Consider the following 24,954-nt stretch of genomic DNA (forward strand, 5'->3'; position numbering starts at 1 on the left):
TCAACTGTTATTATAATTTATAAAAAAAACTGATACTGAAAGAAGTATCCAATTAAAAAAAATTCTTTATTAAAATTTGCATTGATTATTTAACTGAAAAAATATGTGTCCTGATAATTTTTAATTTTAAAACTACATATAGGTATTTATTTTTTTATTATGTATCTATATTTCTATAAATAATAATATGTAAGTGCTCAGATATTTACTAATTTGATATTTCAATAAATAATCAATAATATTTTTAAGTAAAATTTGATAAATTATTTTCATTATGCATATAGATACGTCAAATGTATTCATTATGATTATCATCATTGATTTTCTGTTTTAAATTTTCATTTTTTTGATAGCCAAAACAAGAACAATTTTTAAAATTATTTCTCTAGGTAACTAATGGACTAATGTTATTTAGATGTAATTACATATTTTAAAATCAAACTATTAAGTAGGTTATTGCATTAATGAAATATTAATTTTAAATAATATAAAAAAAATGTTTGAATAACAGTGTATCATTGTTCTTGTGTTAAAATATAATCACTATATATTTATTGTAATTATAAGGTTCTTAATTAGTTTTTAATGGTAATAATAGAAACAAGATTATTTTGAATGTACCTATCATAATAAATTTATATTTTTCAATGAAAAAGTAATTTTTTATTTTACACATTTTATCAAATAATCATAAAGTATACAATATCTTGAACTATCAATATAAAGCTGAAATATGTATAGGTACACATTATTATATAGGTAATAATAATATTTATATTAAAAAATATGTTGTACGATTTCACGGCGTTTGAAATATGCAATTTAAGCGCAACTCAATTATAAATTGTGTACCTACTATTATAATATGAGCGCATTATTTGAGTATGGTAGTTCCTATAGTACAAAAAAACATACCATGTACGTCATAATAGTGTGAGACATACATGTAAGGAGTTTATTTTTGTCCTATAAATTCAAATATAATTTAATGAAGTGTTGACAATTTCCTTGCCCTTACCTAACCATACTGCATTACTGCATATTTGTATTTATATTATTCACGTGTACACACGTAGAATAATGAATTGTGGTTCATGTAATCATTTGTATACATTAGCCTAATTAACGACTCGTTTGTCCGAAACTAAATTGTTTTCATACAAATTTAAAATGCCCACTAGAATAAAATAACATTGAAACATAGACAAAACTTGTCTGGTGCACATTTATAATATCGGTATAATTTTATTGATTCAGGTTTCTACTTATTTTACTGCTTTAAATGATCTTCCGCGGTGCTTTTTAAATATTTTACTCTGATCTCATGCACATAATAAATCTTTGAAGTTGTTTGACATTCATCTATTTGTTTGTTCTATATTTGAATCATCATTGGCTATCGTCTTTGTATAGTTCTCGACGCATTTTGTTAAGACTTCGGCATATTTCCGATATATTTATTACCCCGCGTTTAAATATGCGTACTTACCACTATAGTTATACGTATAAGTAATTTTCGTTTTCAATTCAATTGGATTTATTCACAACTTTGCACAAACTTAATAACTTCTTAACTCGTACGCCGAATACTCAAATCAATCGTTTAAAAAATCAGAAATTTGGATTTTTAAAGTCAACCATAACATTATATTTGCATGCAACGTTTGCGTCGTACAAGTGTCGAATATATATGAAATAACGGCCTTCATGCTGACCTTGCTTTACAAACGATTTTCACAGACTACACAAATAAGCCCAAGTGCATTGATTATTTTAATGTACTCAAACGAGTTCTACTAACTATAAATATCCTACTATACGGGCAGATATTGAAATAAGTTTGAGCAATCGGGGCCTCTGCTGTTTTCTAGTAAACATCTTTAAATTGTTCTTTTTGTCGCTTTTTGTTAAGAATTTATGAGCCACGAGGGTTATAATAATAATAGTCATTGCTCATCAAACATAGCATGGGCACATAGTATTAGAGTGTCCACCAGTATCAATGGATTTAAATTCAAGACTTAAGTCTTCATTGTCGGTTCGTATTGATTTAATGTTAGTAATATAGGATGTGTTTAGATTATAGCGTATAAGATTTCAAATATTCTCTTTAATATATTTTTTACTATTTTCGTTTATAGCTTATACCAGTACTGTTTGTATCAAATTGTTACAACAGTCTTAACTCTTATAACACGATCTCAAATTTTCAAATACAATGTGTATTGCTGCCTGTTCTGCTGTAGTTTGTGTAGTTGATTGAAATTGTCTTTACTTCCTCTTCGCGTACGTGTTCACAAAAATAATGTGCGAGCAATTAATTAACTTTTCATAAATCTGCACAGTTCTTATAAGCATAATATAAATAATATACAAGTATAATATTCTATTAATTTTTAAATATTATTATAAATAAACATTTTTATGTATTTTATAAATATCTTATTCAAAAGAAAAAATATATATAATAGTATAAATTAATATTTATTAGGCAAGAAAAAAAATGTTTACCATCGGGCATCGGTAAATTAACGTACAATTTACCTGAGAATTTAAATGTCCGGTAAAATGTGCATTATATGTAATCTAATATTATAATTTTAATTAAATCGTAGACCTTGCAATGATTGGCTACATACAAATCCCATTGTAATATTTAAATTTTCCGCTTTACGTATTCGGTAAAATAACTTTTCAAAGATTAAAAGCAAACACATAATGAGATACCTATTCAGTTTCAGCAAATACATTTTAGAATTCTCATAATTGTATTTATTACTATTCGATTGGATAATATAATATACTATATAGATTATTGAGGTATACCTACTCAGTGCATAATATGACAGTTTGATATTTAACAACTCTTAGGAATATGTCAATTATCATTTTTAAATATTTTGTTTATATTGTTTATTCTATCCACGTACCACGTATTTCAGTTATGCATGTATATTATATGTATATTATACATTTATATATTAAATAATTTCAAATAAATATTGTATGACTATTTTCATAGATGTTAATTCTATCTTTTATAAGTGATCTAGTTATACTGAAATATATTATACACTTAGGTTTCCAAAATAATCTTGCATAAAATTCAACTCTCATAAGTAAATTAAATTGAAGTACATAAGTTTAATTATCTGATATCTATAAATAATAATAATAATAATAGGCAAGTTAAAACAAATTGAGTGGAGTAAATAGATTAAAACAATTAAGAGATAAGTACCATAGTGTAACTAGTAAATACAAATTCTTACTATAAATTATTTTCTCTGAGTATTAAGTGTATTGAACTATGAAAAGTAGTTTTTTATCTCAAGAAATTATTCGCATTCATTTGTTTAATTGTGTGACTTTATTAGCTGACACAATTATGGTTCCATATTTATAATATAATACGGTGGTGCATTTAGATATAAATATTAAACGCATACTGTAAGTTGTAATCACGTACTACAGTATACATTTCATTAAATTATTTATAATGAACAAAATACAAACCTTTATAATTTTCTATTTAAAGAATTGTGAGTCTATTCACGCTTTTATTAAATTCGGATAGATTTAAACTTAACTTAAGTTAATACAGTTAACATAATTCACAGGATGTTATGTTCAAATTATTATAATCCTTCTAGTTGGCTATTTTTATTATTAGAGTAATCATTTAATTATGGAACTAAGAACTGATTATAATTATTTTTTTTATGGATTTTCTATTAAATACAGTGGTGCTGCAGTATTGCGTTTATATTGTTTATAACTACCTAGTCAATATTCTTTAGTATTCGTGTTCTTGTGAAATCTATTAGTTTTTACCCTCGATTTACCCTCAATTTATACAATGAATAATGTAAAAAAAGATTCATTTTATGATGTTTTATTTAAATTATATTCATCTGATTTATCACATTGTTCACATCTTTATATGTAGAAGATAGTAGACAAAATAATGTTGAAATATCTCATAAGACCCTATTCAATAAAGGATTATGATGCTTCGTGCAATTACTATTTTTTTGTTTTGATAAATAATGGAATAAAGTGTAAGTTCACTCGTACGAATCATAAATAACAATAAAACCATAAATCTGTGTGTGCATTCATTTAAAGGAAACACTACGTAGGAAGTTCATTACATAAAACGAGTGTATTCTGTTGAGAGTAAATAATAATATCGCATCAAAAATGTTCACTGTCTACAAACACACGAGTTCCTATATATTTTCTATGCTTGTACCCGGTACCTAAAATACAGAATATAATGTATGCGTTTGAAATGAATTGTAAAATGTGTATATTGCCTAATCGAATTCGATGTATTATGTTCAAATTTACATACATTTCACATCTAAGTAAAACACCTGATTATTTATTATTGGGTGCTATACCTATATTAAATATGTATATAATATGACATATTATTGTTGTACGAAGTAATATTAGAATATTTTATTAATTTAAAGTCAATAAAACTACGTAATAGTAGTGACAATGATACATTTGTAGAAGTAATGGTATAGGTCAACAAAATATCGTAAAATAATTTTTAAAAGAAAACCAACAATAATATTTTCTGACCACTGGAACGGAAGTATGGATGGATGGATAACACATAAGATATTCATTCTATGTATGTAATAATATTAAAAAGTAAATAATACATATGTCAAACTTAATCAATAAAATATGATTTGCTCTGAAATATTTCACATTGTGAAATGAACACAATTTTTAAGGCTACACGTTTCATACAACAATTGCATTATTTATGCATTATTTAACATATATTGCATTCAAACAGGTATTGGATAATTTACATTAGGATTATTAAAGGAAGTTATTTTATTTTTTATTAGTACAATATGAATTTTGTTAATACCTATTTGTTTCTTATAATATTTTTATGCTAATAAAGTCCATAATATATGTATATCCAATTTATCGATGACTAACATATATTTGCCTGGCGTGTCACTGTTTTCAAACTAAATATTTACGTACCACTTCAAACAGTAACAACAATAAACATTGTTTAACAACAATTATACACAAAATTAATTTTTAATCTACAATATAATAAATATTCGTTTTATAATGTACGTGTATTATTAGCCGAAAATTTTTTTTTCATAAATAATTTTAACCATAATACATATGTCTCATTATACAATGTTTTAGCCTTTTAGGTTATAGGTACCCGTGTCCTGTGTCACAGTTGTAATAATTGTTATTTTTTAATACGTCTAACGCATTCGTGTAAACAGCGTAGCAGTTCGAAATGCCTCCATGCGCCCCACCATATAATGTGCCTGAAAAGTATACGGCTGGTTACCTCTGATTAAGTTCATAATACAATTTTAAATTTAATTAATTAAATTACATTCTTTATTTAATTTGTTGATTAAATTTAAACTTTTCGTTATTTTGGTGTACAAATAAAGTATAAATCATTGGTCACTTTTTCATAACATATCAACTCTAATAAGTATATTTAGTAATTAATACGTTTATCATAAATGTTAAGTATGATTTATATTTGTTATACGTATATAACAGATGTTGACTCCGTAATGATTTGGTCGATGATTAATTGTAATTTCAATTTTATCAGCATCATTTAAGATTTTTTGAGCAGAAATTGTTGAGTGTATATAAAAATAAATACTGATATAATTTTTAAATACACATAATACCCATCCATCAGATAATATGATGGGTTAATTGTTAAAAAACAAATTCGATTAGACAGCTATAGAATACTTGTGCCCAAGATGGGAGTATTATAATTTGTGAATTATACTAGTATTTCTTTTGTATTTTTTTTTTTACATTTTCTGTTTTCTTTTAACATTAAAATTGGTATTATAAACCTAGTATTGAAAAATATAATCACATACTATTGTATAATAAAGTCCGATCATTTCCTCATTCTGATTAATTATAAAAAACAACTTTAAAGAACTTTAAATTAGTAGTTAAAAAACTTTCTCTCTTTTTTTAATGATCTAATACGGCATTCAGAAATAATTTGTATTATCATTTTATTCTAATTTATTCTCGTTTATTTTTATCATTTTGTTTATTAATATTCATGCTGTATTTCTAATGATTTTAGAGTTATCTACATGAAGAACTTATAGTTGATTATTAATTATTATAAATGAGTTTACTTTATCAATAGATATTTTAATAACTTATACTACTCAGTTTTTTATTGACCTTTTTTTCTATGGTTCTTAATCCAAGATGTGTGAATTGTTTCATAAACAAGTTTTGTACATTTTTGAATATCCTTTCCCACCCTTAACAATTTATTTACAGATGAACCATTATTATCTTCTTACTTTGCTACATGGGTTAAGACAAACAAATATACTGTTGTGGTTTTATCATTTAAAATACGCATGCACCTATTTATTGTTTGTTTTTTAAACCTTGCCAAGATTATATAATATTTCTATTTCTATTTTACTTTAGTAACAAAAACCTAACAAAAATTGTTGGTACTCGTTGTTTCATATCATGTCTCAGTTTTTAAAATTTTAAAATCAATTAATGTGATGTGTTTTTTTGTGATTTTGTCTTTATGGAGTATGATATTTCTTACAAATATAGTAGTTATAAATGTTATAATGACACCGTACATAATTGGGTGATTTTTGAAATAAATGCGTTTTGTGTCCTTATAATTTTGATGTTTTGCTATTCATTTCTGATGTTAAGGGCTCAAAAATGACTCATTATTTTATATGCATAAGTAGAATAGAGTAAAACCCTCTCCATATTTCTTTCATGTCTCATTGTGATTCAAGTATTTAAATTAAGGTATCATCACTTATTATAACAATTGTAATGATATTTATAAAATAAGCTAATGAATAATATTATTTGAGTTATTTCTGGAGATATTTTTAAAAAAATATTTTTAACTTTAAGAATGTCGTTACTCATTACTATTTATATTATTTGATTTAACATTATTAATAATTTTTCAAAAAAACTTCCAACAAAGCACTTATATACCTAATGTTAATCCCTATTAAGATTGTTATAAAAGGTTATAGTACATTAATGTCAACAATGTAATTCAACTTACTTCTGCAGGGTAAGACAAGAAAAAAAAATGTTGTGCTCTCTTAACTCATATATTATGTACTGTGAAATAATGAAAATTTAAAACTGTGTTTTAACTTTTTACTATCGTTTAACATCTCGTGCTATATACAATCGTTGCAAAATGATCATTTTATCGTATTAAAATTTGGACTTTCGCTTGACCCTTCGAGTTTAGACAGTTTAATGTGTTCATTATTGATTTTAAAAACTCAGTGTATTTTTATTATAATACACTAAAATACTATTGCTATAACACGATTATTAATGGGCATGATGATGTATACGTTATACCGACTTATTGCAACCCAGTCCAGACCTATTTCTCTTGCAGTTCTGTTATTTTACCTCCACAAAGATGAACTGTGAATATATTTTTAGCACATACAATAATTATGTTTTAATGAACATCATAGTTCGGCGGGTCATAACCTAACCCATAATATATGATAGAGCATAATATATATAATATAATATATAATATAATATATATAATATATATCTATCACTGGAGATAACGTTTATACGGGTCTGAAATCTTTCATAATTTTGTTATGTTAAAGGCTAACCTGCAGGTGATTTTATTTAGATAAGATTATAATACATTAATAACTGTATTGTGTTGAATAGATTTTTAGCAAGATTCAAACAATTTTTTTATTGTAAAAAATTTACATCACATTATTTTGTTATTTCTTAATACAATATTCGTTCCGTATACGCCTTTCATCATTTGCAATTCATTGTAATATTGTATAGTAATAACTTATATAGGTAGTAGGTACTTATAATATAGGTCGTGTATACCTCCGTGATGTACGCACAACTATAATTTTATTTTATTACGGAAAAACAAAATTCAAATCATATAATATAATACGTTTAGATTACGTTTATTTTATTAACGCCGGCGTCATTAGAGGTGTAAAAGTTATTTGCCCTGCCCTCATATACGACTTGTATAGATACTATAATATTATTATGTACTTTTTGGTTATAGCTAGGTACAGCTGGTTAGGTAGGTGCGATATAGGTATTACGTGTTTTCTGGCGTTCGCTGATTTATCTAGGTTTTCCGGTCGAATACGACTGACGGTGCACTTAAATCTCAATAATATACCTAATATATCTACGTTGCACCATGGTTAGGTGTTAGAGATAACAAAATTGGGCCGAAAACATCTCCGAAACTGTAAACACCTATCGACGAATGATGAAAAGTTAATTTGCTGTGAGATTTATTGCTGCCGTAGAAAATATAACGGCGCGCAAGCCATAAATTAATGCTCGAGCGTTTTTTTCACGATTGTGACTTGTCCGCATAGTATATAGTATAGTCTACGGTATAGTGACGTCGCGGTCGATGTATAACTCTATTTCTGAACGATTCTAAAATTAGCGGCCCGCTTTGTGAAAATTTTCTCCAACAATCAAAACAAGGCCACACGCTCGCCTTGAGTAACTCTGCTTACCACCACCACTCTTTAGAATTTTTTTGAAATTTTTTTGTTTTTATTTTTTCCCTTTATAGGCCGTGTTGTTTACCTCTCTCTCAGGATCGTTATTTTATTACTTTTCTTCCACTTCGCGCTGGCGGGTGAGCTCCATTTTCATAAATCAAGCTGAAAACAAATAATATAATTATTTTCAACTCCTCACTCGTTATATAAGTAAATATGTTCTCATAAAAAATATTGTGCTGTAGTCATATGAGTACATTAAATATTTGTAATTACCGTAAGTACCTACCTACACTGAAAACATCTTTCGGGTGAACGATGAGGATACGTACAATTTATTATTTTTATGTCGGTATCTCAACATATCACATATTACATATATATATTATACAGTACATGACTGTTGGCAATTCTGTTGAGCAAGAACATTATGTTTACGATCGAATAATAAAATTCAAGTGTAAACACATAATGTTAGTTATGTTATATTATTTGGTCATAAGTTCATAAATTTAATAACAATATATTTTTATACCTGTTAAAATGTAGGATACAATATTATGTATAACAATTTTAATTTCGATGTTAAGTTAAGGTGGTAGGTTCGCATCGTTAATATTTAAGTTTATACTTAAAGTACTTCAATTATTTGACAGTTAAATTCCCAGTTTAATTGTGTGCCAATTGTGACATTATAATTGTGTATGGTGTTATTTATTTTTTTAGTTAATAAAAACCAATTTAACCATTTATATTAGTAACAAAAAAGTAGTAGAAGTCGTGTTAGTACGAGATTTACAAAATTTAAATGTATCTATTATCATTTACACGATGGATGTAATTTTATTGATTACTTGCCTTATTTACCAAATATTCATATTTTTAAAACCATAACCCGAGCTAAATTTAGTAAGCCAATTTTCAGTCATCTGATTATTGAATGAAAATTAGCCGATAAGTCAAAGGTATTTTGTTTTATTGCGGATTCAGTACACAAATAACCTGTTAGAAATTCAATATGTAACTATTTTGAATAAAACATAATTTTTTTTATAATTAACGTTTCAAGCTTAAACATACAATTGTGATAAATTTTATTTGTAGGTACCTCAGTACGGTGTTTTTTTCAGTTCATATTAATAAATAATAATTGTGTAATGTGCATATTCTATTTAGAATAAGGTAACACACTTAAAAATAATTATGTTAGCCTTAACAAAATGTATATAATCGTATACACCAATGTGTATAAAAACAAACGAAAGAACTTATCTTGGGTCATATTACCTAACATTTTTCTGTCTTTATTATTTTTTTTTTTTGGTAGATTGGTTTCATTAATTATGTGTTGTGTGTACGCATGGTAAACTACAGAAACAGAATTCTCAAAAGATAATGAATATTCATTATTGAAATTATGTAAAAAAATAAAATAAAAATTTGTTTATTTTATGTATGTTATTGACAAAATGTAATTAGTAGATTAAATATGTAGGTAACTTAAGCTATTAATGCAATACTAAAATAAATCAATTTAGGTTATCAAGGACGGATGACAGTAGTCCATATCTAATCAATGTTCTTATCTTTAATTATTATATTTATAAGATAATATACTTGGCGATGTAAATTTGTCTATTATTTTGAACAAAATTAATTTAATTCGTTGTAAAATATTGTGTTTTACATTTATGGGGAACGGCAATATTTTTTTTTTTTTTTATAGCACAAAACATGATTTTTATCTATATTATTACTATGATATTTTTTTTTTCTATATAAACCAAAACTAAAATTTATATTGTAGTGCCTTCGATACATATTTTAATTTCATTCATGATAATTATATTGTTCTTAATGGTCATCGCCGGTGGAATTACCGGCGGTCTAATTAATTCTATTATGTACGCCAACGAATCAAAATGCATAAATCATTCATGTATGATACACTTACGGGTACCTACCTAACAATATATTATTATAGTACCTGGTAGTGAAAAAAAAACCGATAAAATGTTAATTAAATATTACAATATGACAATGTGTGTTCTGTTTTTGTGAATATACCTAATTCGAAATTGTTGTGTATACAATGCTTAAATAAATATATTATATATACATTATACATAGATAAAGAATTGATTGTATATTTTAGTGGCATTGTTTTTAGTTTACACACGACTTTAATGAATTGATTTTGATTCAGTTACAATGATCGTTAAATTTGTAGGCAAAACGTATATTATACTATAGCAATGAGTATTTGTTACAAATTAATATTACAGTTTTAATATTTATATTTCGTTTTTATTGTTGTAGAGCGTTATGGAATTCATTTACATTGTATTGACGTATTGACTTTTCTGACATGATGGGCAAATGTAGAAAAAACATTTTATATTCTCGAATTGAAAGTTTGACATAGTTGGGATGTAGTCGGTATCATTAAAACAAAACATTTTCCTTTCTTAGTAGTCCGGCAGGTTTTTTATGATAATTTATACGATCTAGGTTTAAATATAGTGGTTCTCTTGCATAATTATTAACATCTATAATCAGTATAATATGTCTTTGGCTTGACGCGTCTGAAAAGCTATATATTTCTTTCTGTACCGTGTCACAGTTGTACTTGGTTTCTAAACGTTTTAAGATTTTTCTTTTGGTTTTTTTTTTAAATCACTTGGTTCATCATTTGTTACAATATATTATAGTGGACGTAACGATTACACAAGCTTTGTATAATAATCGGCTAACATCGATATTCATATTTCGTGTTAATTAACCAGGTTAGAGTATACTTGTACATAATATATAATAAATATTATGTAAGTACCTATCATCATAAAACGATCTAATTTTTGGTTTCTTTGGATAGCATTAATGATAATAAAAAGTTTATAACATAACGTCAACGAGTGTGGTCAATAAAAAGTCACTGAACCAAAGTCTGTGAGAAGTTGGTCAGCCGTTTTATATTATTATAGGTATAGGTACAGTGAAACAATAAATCAAGATCGTGCGCACACCCATTTTATTACACATATTCGGCGTCGCCAATATTCATACTCACAATACATATACATACATATTGGAGCAGATCGTAGCCAATACAAATAAAACAAAATATTTTGGACGCAGGTCAGAAAATAAAATATTTTTGCCTAGAAGATGTTGTTGTTTACGTGCATTTCTTCAGTATAGTATTTACTAATTACTATAGACTAAAAGAATTAAATATATACATATTATCGTGTCCATGCCGTTGATGATGATGGTAAAATAGGTTTGCCATGACGTAAGTTTAAAAATTTTCGATTTCACGTATTTCTGTATGTAGGTTTTTACAATTTCAGAGTCGTCGCTCTTTACACAAATGATGTATGTTATTCAATAGCACTCTATTTAATTTGATTCGAATACAGCCATACAGCTATATAATATTGTAGACATTTATTATTAATAAGTTGGCATTTTGAGTTTAGATAATTATTGAAAATCCGTTATTACTTTCTAACATTGTCTAGGAAAATCAAATTTTTAACGTTTCCATATTATTGCATATTATTATTTTGCATATTATTGGTATCTAAGTAATACGTTTTTTCTTAACGCATAATTTTTAATTAACGACCACACTGTTCGTTTTTAGACTACAAGCTGAAATTGAATTAATCGTTATAGTAAATTATTAAATTAACAAATACCTAATGTTCATTTATAATCGTTTGATAAAGTTTATATTGATTTGGTATTATTTGGGTTCAGGAACCGTTATATTTTGATAACACTGTTATAAGAAACCTACCTAATTTAATAAAGATATATTTAAAAAAAATGATTTTATTATTTATTCAGAGGTTTTTTAATGTACTTTAAATCTGTTTTCCACATTATTTAAGTTCATCATTAAAAAAGATCATAAATCTTGATAATATAATAATGTAATTGTGTTATCTGTTTGTAAATCATTTTTTCCTCTTGAACAATAATATTTTAGACTTACATAAATTATATTATGTATGTTACTTAACTAATCTTATATCCGATTGCTGATATGTTGTTTATTTTTTTTACCTGCACAATTATTATGATAAATTTAATAGATTAACAATACCTACAATATTATATAAACTAATGTTATAAATCATAAACGGGTGGGTGCATTATGCCAGTATGCCATATTGCCATATTTATTATATTATTAATTTACATGTTTTATAATATCGTATACGCGTACTCGTATTATAATTACTATTACAAATATTACTAAGAAAACGGGAAAAATACAAACAAAAAAAAACTATGACGTATATTTCAGTTATTATTACTTTATAATATATAGTATAGAACGTCTTGTTTTGAAAAAGATTTTACTGCTGACCGCGATATCTTATTAGTTATCGCTTATTATGTAGGTACAAACGAGAAAAAAAGTAAAACTACCGATACGTGTTGCCTATAGTCGTAGTATTAATCATTAATCATAATAACATTGTGCATTGATTTCTAGAATAACTTCTTAAACCTGCACCGCAGCCCCTCGATTCATATCCAGTTTTGGTTGTTGCGAGTTTCACTGCAACCAATTCTGGATCGCGCAGTGTATGACAAAAATACACGAAAATCGGGTTCGTTCCGAAGGATCTCATATTATTATCATCATAATTCCCGGATAGGACAAGAAACGTGCGACGTTGACGTTCTAAACGGCCTAGAAACACATCGTGTATAATGTATTCACAAATTTGTAATTATTTCGACTTGGAGTTGGCGGTACACCTATATAGTATAAATAATAAATATATATGATATAGTATAATTCAGCCTATGCCTCTTTTACAAACTAATGCGCAGTCACCGAATATCTTAATTTATTCAGGTGTCAGACATATTATACAGTTTAGTTTCAGGCATGCAGAGATCGAAAATTATTTTTTTGTGCCGAACACAATAATTGTGATGTGTAAAAAACCATTCACAACGCTTCCGAAGAAACCCGTGGTACATAAATTTCGGTCGGAGTTTTTTTTTACATAAATTTTGGTTGGATTTTTTTGTCATTGTTTTTTTAGAACGACTGTTGGAAAATATTATTCGTTTAGAGATGGTAATCTTCGCGTAAACGCCCGTCGACCTGAAGTGATCGTCACAACTGTATTAATCATATACAATTTGATGCACTTAACGTCATAATGCAGCTACACATACTTGATGTGAGGAGGGATTGATTGTCATTTATTTTTATATAATGTAATGCTACCTATATAGATATTTTGCAGAATTTTAGGGGGCTTTCCATTGATCCAATCCATTAATGTTGCCTTCGTATAAAGATTTCGGACAGCCGACCAGCCGAGAATATCACCTTCCAATATTTTTGTTGTTTTTTTCTACCAATTATCGTCTAAACGCTGTAGAGTGAGAGTGAGTGATTACAGTAGAGATATTATAATTTAGGAACTGGATTTGTTTATGGAAATGCTCGCTTCGCTATTTTAAGATCACTGCGTGTCTCGAAACGCTGTGGGTGTTACATTTACATATTATATGCGTAACTTTGACTGCGCCTGGACCAGGACCGGTAACTACCAAAAAAAAAAAAATATATTTAACAAAAAAAAACAATTATGTAAACACGTATAATATAACACTGCAGAGATGCATATAATATTATCGTCGTCGTCATCGCGTTGTGTCGGTTTTCATAATATTCGATTAGGTATTATGATTAATGACATTATATCGAACACGAATAATTATTTATTTTATCAATGTATACATATTTTTTTGCTCGCGAGATAAAACGAATCTCGATTATTCGAAGGCATATTATTCGTATGTTACGTCCACCATATGTGTCTACGTGAGCGGGCGGGTGGACTCGGTCTATAATATAATATTATAATTATAATTGAAACCATAACGAAAATCAATAAAAAAATTAAATAATTCTGGCCGACTGCGTGTTGTTGTCATTATAAATATGTATAATAATATGATAAATGCTTTAAACCAACTATGGCGGCGTGTGTAATATTGTCTATACTTGTAAAACATATGTTTTGTGTCTCCCACCTACTCGGGTTTATATTGTATATATTTATATACCTACATTCAATGGCCGTGTGACTATGTAGAAACTGTGCCTATAGTATAACTATGGAGGTTTTCAACGTTGTCGGTATCCGAATGTTCGATCAATATAAAGTTTTGTACAATAATACCATTATAATTAATAATTATGACGCGTGTGTCGAAAGATACGTGTCATCGGATTGTTAAAAATCAATCGTTTTTTTCAACCAACCAATTTTGTATCATTCGAAAAGTTTTGCGGTAAATATGATAACCGTGTATACCTATGGTTAAACGTCCCTACTTAATATGCTTTAATACGGTATACATTATAATATGACAATATTGGCATTGTTAAAAGCGCTTTACATAATTATTAGATGCGCTATTTTTTCTTCTTCCAAGTGACTATTTTAAATCATTATGCAACAAAAACGTGTCTATGTTTATATCGACGTGTGTAATTACAACATCTTTCTTACGACTGAAAAAATTAAATAGCCTGTAACACATATAGCATTGCATGCATATTACATATTTTACTGTACTTACACGCGTATCAAACGCTAGGTGAAATTATCATTTAAATACACGTAATTTTATTCTGTGTAACGTGTCCCTTGTGAATGTCGAATGACATTTTTTTTTTTAAATTTTGAGCCTTGTAAAACGAAAATGTCTACAGAACCTATGTTATATTCTACCTACTTATCTATAGCGGGTTAGCGGCGCATATTGAATCGGTGCTAACTGCCAGCGTATATGTAGTACCTATAGGCATGTAGCCTCATTAACATTAGTAGGTATTACCTACGGTTGTTATTTAAATTCAATAAGTTAAAAATGCAATTTTTTTATTCATTGTTTTTATTGGGAGTACCTACTGCAGTTATACTACATTATTACGATATTAATATGATGTTCTCCATCGGTTATCGACGTGTATTGACAGGTATAATATTGGATTTTGCTATGTACGCTACAACAACGGCCATTATCAGAGCTCCGAACACGTGAATTGTAAATGTTCAATTATTATTATTGTATACGAGATAAATTTCGACAAAACGATGATAATCGAAGTACATTATACGTTGCACGATTCCGTTGCCGGTAGGTGAGCGCTCGCAATGGTGGTCACTCTGTGTAACAGCTGTCGACTGGTCTAGTCTAGACTTGAATAATATTATTCAGTTGCGTGCTAGCTGCCAGTTAATTTTTTTTAAGTTTCGTGTGATCTCTCGTACACTTTTAAAACGAATAGCATTAGTTTTGTTTTACATTTGTTTTTAATAATAGATCTAAAGTTTAAATTCCTATTAGCAGTACAAACGTTTAAATTCATTTTATTGGAATTTTTGTTACTATTATTTTAATTAAAATTATTATTTTACTTTTATAAGTTTTACTCTGAGGTAAATCTAATTGAAACATTATTAATTACATTTATATTTAATGTCATTGCATTTTGTTTTGATCTCACCAAATTTAAAATAATTTTTACTTTAATATGTGTTTATATAGTGTGAGAACGGTTTTTCAAACGAACATTTGATTCTTTTAATTTCGTTATTCGAAAAAATGTCTGTGCTAATACTTATAGTTATAGTGTTTTCATTTTTTTTTTGCTCTGACGCATATCTTTTTATGGATAATGTCAATCAATTCACTATTTTTGGTCGTATCTATCTACTAACTCAATAATTATAAAAAGGAAACATTTTCGCGGAATGACGTAACAATGCTTTAGAATTGAACCGGTATCATCGTTCCATTAAGTGTATTCAGTACGCATAATAAAACAAACCATTTAGTAGATAAAATTATTGTTTAATTTATTTTTTTTATATTTTCTTCTGACAGAACATATAATATATTAAGTATAACACTATAAAATTATCTTTTCTACCTATAATATATTATAATGTAAAAACACACTGTAAATGGTACTGTATAAATTGTTACTATCATAAATACTATTTTCAATATTTTAATTTTAATATTCCACCTACTCTTGCACATGTAATAAGTACGTTAAAATATGCCAATTGTACACATTTATTTGTGTGGTATTTGGCTCTCGGTTCGGACGAAGTAGTGTGTGCGGGAATGTGGTCCGAATTGTAAAGCCGGTAGTTAAGCTATTTCAACTCGTAAAATTATTTTCTGTTAATTAGTGAAATCATTTCTTGTTTCTTATATTTTGTCATCATTGTCGTCATTCGAAAGCTTTATAGTTTGAATTTGTGTGAGCAATTCGTGTTCATGTAAATGTCAGCAGTTAACAGTTCGTTGACCCAGTCGAACATAGATTATTCCTATTATTATTATATTAAATTAATACATTTAAACGTCTTAAACACGCATTACAATGTGCATTTAGGCATAAAAAATATCTAGCTAACGTATTGAAGCTTTATTATAGCTGTGGCGAAATAAATAACCTTGGTATGGTTTCCCATAAAGTATGAATGAAATTGCTTATTTTTAATGCCGATTTAACGTGTAATGATGAGTAGGGAATTAAATCTCTCAGATTGAAGTATCACTCGTCAGTTGTAGCTGAATAATTATTTGCGGAAGTGTCTTAAAAATAAATAAAAATAATTATTCTTTTTTGCATAATACAGTGAAACAATAATAGTAAAAAACACATTACGGTCATGGGTTAATTCGATCAAAAATCGATAATTGGGCACGTGAAATTCACAAACATAATATTTTATGTTGTTATAACGCTATATATAGTGATTGTATTATCATCACGTTGATTATTCGTATGTACGGCATAAGGCAATTAAAACATCGTCGCTACTATAGGTATCTACTGATAACGAAACGGTGCACCGAACAGAGATATAAGGTTACCGAACGGCCTTGAACTTTTCCGTCGCAAAAGCCCAGCCGAAATCTTCAAACCGAAATCTGCCGAGCACGAGACACGCCGTCGCAATATAAATACACACACACACACACACACACACACACACCCCACATATATTATGCAGTACATTTTAGTTGTACCCGACGTACATGTTTCGGACGCCTGATTTGCATCCTATATAGGTACATTGTACTCTCGTGTTACCTCTGCCGTTTTATTTTTTTCTTTTCTTACCGTGAACTTCTTACCGCGATGGCAATCGAAAATAAACGTCCCAATTGGCACATTCTTGTCGGCCGCCGGTTGCCAAGTAGGAGAGGAAAAAAAAGGAAGGCAATTAGAGCGAAATAAAATATAATGTAAACCGATAACGTGAAATAAAAATAAAAAATAAAAAATACCAAAAGGATAATATCGCTTGTAAACCTATTCAAAGACCGAAAATAGGCGTATTGTTTTTAACGGTTCGATTTGTTTGCGTCTTTGCAGTGGCGTGGAACACGGCGACGAGATCTATTCACTTTGCCAGATATCGCCGGTCGTCAGCAAGCCAGCCGTCCAGGACGAACAGTCGTCACTTTCGCAGCCGCCGCACCAGCACCAGCAACAGCAACAGCCAAAACAACAGAAACAGCCGCAGCAACCGGCCGCCGCCAAGAGACCGTCGTCCACGGAAAAAGTGTTCAAGCCCAAGTGCCTGGTGGACTCGGCCACGTTCTTGTTACCCGCCGGCAATGGGCCAGTGTACTTGGACGTGAACGGCGACGGAAAGCCCAGAACCGCACAGCAGCCGGCCACGTCCACGGCCAGCGTCATCAAGAAGAAGCCCGAACCGTGTTCGGAAAGCCCGAAAGCCACCACGGCCAAAATTTTCGCCCCACGTACCGAAGACATGAACAAGGGGTTCCTGACGTTTTCGGACGACGACACGGGACTGACCAGTGAGTATATACCATAGACGGTTTCTGTTTGTATATTATGACGAAATCTCTAAATATCAGACACTCTCGGTTGCTAAAATTTCGTCCGATATTCAGAAATGTTCGTTTGTGGAGGTTTCCACATATATCATTTTTTGCTACGATTTGTCACAACGACAAGTATACGTTATACGCAATAACGCCACACAACGTGTTTAATCGATATTTTATCTCTAATTTTTTGCTTTTTAGTGCTCAAAGACGAACCGGAAGACTTGACTCACTTGGCCCCAACGGCCGGTGACGTGTGCGTGCCTCTGGACACTTGTGGTCTCGGGCACCTGGGTCTGTTCATGTCCGATGTGCTCGACGACCTCATACTCACCGACTGCTCGCTGGCGCCGTTCGATTCTATGCCGGCGCAGCCGTCATTACATGACGCGTATTCGTCGGCCTCCCGGTCGTCACCGACGATGCACCACCTACACCACCATCACCTCCACCACGGCAGCGACGACCTGTCGCAGCACTCTGTCGCCGACCTGTGCGACCCGACCATGTCCTCGCTGCTGGGCATGGACCTGGACAACAGCCCCAACGACCTGGATCTGGACCTGTCGCTCAAAAACCAGTTCATACCCTTGTACGAGGACGACTTGTATCCGCTGTTGTCGGACGACCTTCTGTGGGGAAGCGGCGATAGGTCGCCGTCACCCAAACCACCGTCGTCCGCGACCAACCGTCACGACAGCAGCAACAACAACAACAACAACAACTGGTGAGCCATGCACGAGTTATCGGGGGAAACCGGGCTTTGGGGTGGAAATGATGATCTAGGGGGTATAGTACTGCCTATGATAGTTTTTCCTACTCACACGAACGATCCGTCGGTTATGAGCACATGGTCCTATAATCGCTCTGTTTATTTTTTTCACTCAGGCATTTGCCGACGACGGAAGACGTCGTCGGGCAAGACGCAATCGACAGAGACGTGCCGCCGTCTCCGAGTCTGGCCAAGTTATTGCAGAAGACCGACACGGACGCGGTGCCTTGCAGACAGCAGCATTTCGACAGCGGCGGTGGCCTGCTGCACATGGACGGCGGCGACTCGTGGGGATCGATCAGCAAAATGTTGCACCAGCGGTACAACTCGGGCGGTTCCTCCTCAGCCGAACCGGCGGCTGTGACAGGTGAGGGTTTCGTTCATATTGGAAGCTTATCGTACCATAAATTACTGTCGCACGTTTCGGCGACGGTTTCGAGGTGTTAATAATGCGCTAATCGTTTCGGGCTATTGTCGGTTGTTTCGCAGATCAACGCCACAGCCATCACAACTCTCTACGACAACAACAACAACAACAACAACAACAACAACAGCAAAAACAACAACACTCTGACTGCAATGTGTCGGCCGCGGGAGGTGCTACCCGGGCGGCCAACGGCGGTGGTGTCAAGCGGACCGGGCCGAACGCCACCGCGGCCACAGCGCCGTCGTCGTGGAAACGGTGCCGACAAGAGGAGACGGCCAAACAGGGCGCCTCCAACAGCGTGTTGATGAACTTGCTGGTCAGCGGTTGCGACGTGAGTGCCGGTTACGTGTGTTTCACGTCGCCCAAGCCCAAAAATTCCGCGGCAGCCGCGGTCGCGTCCCAACAGCGTCATTCGCGTTTTTATGAACAACAGCAGCGGCGCAACGTGACGGCAAAGTGATCGCGTGCATAGTGGACTTGCGCGGGCGCGCGCACGTGTTGTTATAATATAATATTATCGTAGGCGCAAACAGCCCAGATTTTTTTAGTGGGTACCGGGCTGCCCCCATCTGCTCTTTGTTGATATTTTGTTAAAAAAATTGGCATGTGCTTAGTACCAAGTTGGGGTAAGTACTACTGACATTTGGATCGGGGAATTCAGCAGAATTTCCGGGAGACTGTAGCAGCAGCCAAACCCCTCTCTATTTGCGCCAATGATATGTTATACATTATGTGGGTCGTGTCTGGGAGAAGTATAGGATGTTTCGACGATTCTCGTAGTATTAAATATACTGTCTACCCCCGCTGATATAGGTGCACCCTGTACATAATAATATACTTGAAGACGTGTGCGCGTGCTCGTGATTGATTCCCGTACCTGTCCGTCTAGCCGGTGAAGCGATACGGTTTAGATACGAACTTTAGATTTGTGTACATTGTGTATTATTGTATAATATGAGAGCAATACTCGTGCGCCCTTATTCTTCCTCGTGTGTATAGGTAAATACACCCTCGTTCGTCCAGGTATAGAGTGCCGGGGAAGAGGAGCAGAGATTTTCGTCGTGGTCACGGGGCGCGTTTTCGGCCTGGGATTATATGATTTTATAGTATAGTTAGTATACACGACACGTGCAATATAATGCATATAATATAGCAATAATAATAAATATAATAATAATACACCACATTTGTTGATTCTTAGTTGAAATGAAAATGAAAAAAACATTACAAAATATATATATAATATATGATATACATATATATATATTATATTCTAACACTATTAGTTGGTTGTATTATATTCGTTTGTAGTCATTCTGCTATAGCATGATAATATTATAATAAACGTTATACTATTATTATTATGTACCTATATTTATACGTCAGGTGACCGACGTTTTCAGATCCTGTGGTGGTGCAACCGTCAACGACTGTGAATTGTTTACTGTTTATTATTACTTGTTTATTATACATATATATACATATATATATATAACTTATGCTATATGACATACAGTTAATAATATTTTATTTTGTTTTAAAAATAATTTTGTCTATATAATAAAGAACAAAACATTTTGGTTTTTATTGCTCTCTTGATCCTTTCAGTAGTAGTAGTATATAATAGACAATAGTAGTAGTCACCGTAGTGGTGGCTAAAACCGTGTTCCTCTTTGACTCGTCGTGGATTGTTTATAAATACAGCATCTCCCAAACGTATATCGTTATATCCTATCGTTATGCCCTGTACGATAAAAAAAATGAGTAAAATTGATTTTCTAAAAGCTGTTACGATGCGACACATAGCTGAAACATCGGCAAGTGTGAAGTGTCGTCGTCGTCGAGTATCATGTGATATATTTTGGTCGCTCGTGATATGTCTTTATCATTATTATACAACGTTATTCGTCGATGCAAAAAAAATCCTTTGAAGACCGTGTCAGACGTCCAAAGAGTTATGAAAATCCAAAATTAAACCTGTCCATGTGTTTCGGCAGCTTTCTACGCCCGTACCTTTATACTTGGCGTTTTCTTTAAATTCGAGTTAGTGTACTCGCCCAGATTATTGGACCCGAGGCGACGGCCCTTGAGATAACACTACGTCGTTCAGAGATATCCATATTCGTAAACTTATAATGCCCCATAAATACTTGACGTGATCGCGTTCGTCACCAAAAATACTATCGGTTCAGATGTACAACGATATAACTACACGTTAATATTGGTACCTAAGGTGGTATTCTAGTGGTGGTGAAACGATTTCGATCGAACCAGGTGTATAGTCATTATAATGTCAAAGAGGGACGCCACCACCGCACGGTGTATATACCTATATGAATATAAGTATGCGTTGTGAAAGAATGCACTTAAAGGGTTAGAGATAGAGTGTGTGTGTGTGTGTGTGTGTGTGAGAGAGAGAGAGAGAGAGAACCACTTTGCCACTTTGATATCGCTTTGCTGTCATGATAGAGTTCAATAACACTTATGTAGGTCGTCTTCGATTTACGCCCTTCGAATATAATGATCAAACCTTTGTCCGGCCTTCACTCGCCAGGGTTAAGGCATTTGGGTATCCGTGACCCGTTATGAAACCTTCGATACCATCTCGATCGTCGTATCTCTAGCATTTTCTTTTTTATGGTTCGTTTGGAAAATTTTCTATATACCTTAACAGCTGAGCGCGACGTAGGTTAACATAAAGATACGTGTAGATGATTGCGTTGCAGAGTGACGACTAACTTGCCCCCCTACCCCTCCCCTCTGACGATTATTATTTCTGTTTTTTTTTTACTGACGAATGATGTTGACGTTTTTTTGTTGTGTTTCGTATAGGAAGATGCGGGAAAATCGATGGACAGCAAGAAATCGATGGTGAAAAACGGTTCGCAGCCAAGGCACCGGTCAAGGCTAAAGGCGGTCTCTTGTCTGTTGGACCCTTGTAGCACGGCCATACCGTCGCTGATGGACTTGACCGAGCACGACTATGACGTAAACGCGCCGGCAGGTGGGGCGCTGCTCCAGGGATCCGAACTCCTGAAGGCCCTGGAAATCGGAGGAGGAGGGGGCGGTAACATTGCCGTGGCATAGTTTCTTGAAGAGCCGGAGCAGGAGCAGTTTTCCGAGCAGTAATCAATATATACTCCGCGTATATCACACATACGTATATTATTTACTACCCATCATATTCGTACACAAACTCAAAATGTCTTACTACCATTCTGTTATCCAATTATATTATCATGATAATATGTCACACTATGTTACTTTAATTTTTGTTATTTTTTTTTTAAATTTTTCATCGTTCGCAATAATAATATAAATATTAGTTATTATTTAAACATTTTGTACAACGGTTACGCGCACTTATTTTGTGGAGGACAGAGCAGAGGAGGGCAATCCGTCCGCAGTCTCATCTCAGTGTACCTACTAATATAGTACGTCGTCGCGTCTCGGGGCCCAAACTAAAAAGAGCCTGATCCCTCCGAGCAACACCTTCTCAACGAATGATTTACGTAAATTTTTGTTGTTGTCCTTGATTGTTGTCCTACTCGACATAAGTTGCGTACATAACTGTAGTAATTGTTGTTATAATAACGCCCCCCCCCCCCTAAAAAAAATGTTTACCCCCGAAATGTACGTCGCCACCTTCTCTCTGCTCCGAGTCTTCATGTATACATTATACAAAAACTATATTATGATATATTATTTTACACTAACCTCTTCCAATATATAGTTTGCGTTTACCATCGCTTGCTGTGTACCGCTTATTTTTAATTTTTTGATTTTTTTTCGATTTTCTGTACACCGAAAAATATATTACGCACTGCCCACGTGTAGCGCTGGTTTCAGGATAAAGTGCTCTACTCCGTTAAAACGATTTTTGTTTGGTTATCATTATATTATATATACTGCATTTTCCCACAGAGTATACCGATATCATGACTTTTATAATAATTATTATTTTTATTTTTTTCTATTATTATTACTATCGTTGTCAATGAGAAACGTCTTACAACTGATCTTTATTAATATTAAGTTTAAAATTAACATTATTTTCTACGTCAAAAGCAAACTTCATAATCTCTTTTTCGGTTACCGAAATTAACTTAATAATATGTACCTACCTTTATATATTGTGTAATTTTAATGTTTTAATTTTGTAATGGAGGGGACGAATGATGCAAGAGCGCAGTAAAACAATTTAAGAGCTGTTATAGGTACGTGAACGGTTAAGTAATAAAAAAAAAAATGATAAGATAATTGAAAATTATTGTGATGTGCTGTAAATTGTATTATGCGACCGTTACGTGCCTATATGGTATAATATACAACTGCTCTTAAATTTTTTAAACTCGCGGCCAAAGGATACAATTTATAGTGAACGGTGATGGTTTTGTGTATAACACGTCCGAATGCTCAAATATTATTTTGTATAATTCTTTTTAAGATGGAAAAATTATATTTAGTGATATTTATTAAGGGACATTTACGTGAGTGTAAGCGTATAAGATATTTTTCGATACATTTCTTTATTTTGTTAACTTTTTTTTGTTTTTGATTTGATTTTTTTTTCAGAGTAGTTATTTTAGTTAAGCAGTTTGCATTGTTTGCTATACATTTATATAATATACATTATATATGAATAATATTATTATTATTATATACTTAGATACTATAATTTAAAACATATAACCATATGATGTAATACATAATATATTATTATATTATATATATATTACAATTGCGTTCAAATATGTATTTCCCGTGCAGTCTACTACTAATAATCTAGCACCCGATGCCCGAAATCTTCCATCACGCCAAGCGAAGCCTCAACGGATTCATTTCGTAATATATATATTATTATGGCGCTGGTATGACCTTTACGCTCTCGGTACATAGAGCCATTTCGGCATACCTAGCGAATATCACCTGTCCGTAACCCCGAGATCGAGTCACACTCAACCATAATTTATTTATTTTTTCAATTTAGAAATAATATTGATAATATTAATATTAAAAAGCAATTATAGTCAATCTCCGTCGTCGGCGATCGTGTCGAACTCTTCCTTTTTCTCGTTTATATACGATTATATATCCAATAACCACGATGATATTATACGCGGGCAGGTCCAACGAATCCAACGACAACAAGTGAACCGGCGGGCTGGTACCGAAGTGGTTACCAAGCCCCTGCCACACATTTCGAATTGGTTTCCATTTAAACAAGGTATTTT

At 31.8% G+C, this 24,954-nt stretch overlaps 1 protein-coding gene across 1 annotated transcript in view; it reads left to right on the forward strand.

Moving 5' to 3' along the window:
* The window catches only part of LOC111034637 (hypoxia-inducible factor 1-alpha-like), a 49,723-nt gene extending 25,572 nt beyond the window's left edge, over positions 1-24,151 (forward strand). Inside the window, exons 8-12 of the mRNA XM_022315938.1 lie at positions 18,040-18,491; positions 18,723-19,248; positions 19,410-19,660; positions 19,783-20,051; positions 22,553-24,151. Coding sequence (XP_022171630.1) covers positions 18,040-18,491; positions 18,723-19,248; positions 19,410-19,660; positions 19,783-20,051; positions 22,553-22,807 — 1,753 coding nt within the window. The 3' untranslated portion in view covers positions 22,808-24,151. The remainder of the gene's footprint in view (positions 1-18,039; positions 18,492-18,722; positions 19,249-19,409; positions 19,661-19,782; positions 20,052-22,552) is intronic.
* The last annotated feature ends 803 nt before the right edge of the window (positions 24,152-24,954 follow it).

The sequence above is a fragment of the Myzus persicae genome, unplaced genomic scaffold (genome assembly GCF_001856785.1).
Source record: "Myzus persicae strain clone G006 unplaced genomic scaffold, MPER_G0061.0, whole genome shotgun sequence".
In the NCBI taxonomy this organism is placed as follows: domain Eukaryota; kingdom Metazoa; phylum Arthropoda; class Insecta; order Hemiptera; family Aphididae; genus Myzus; species Myzus persicae.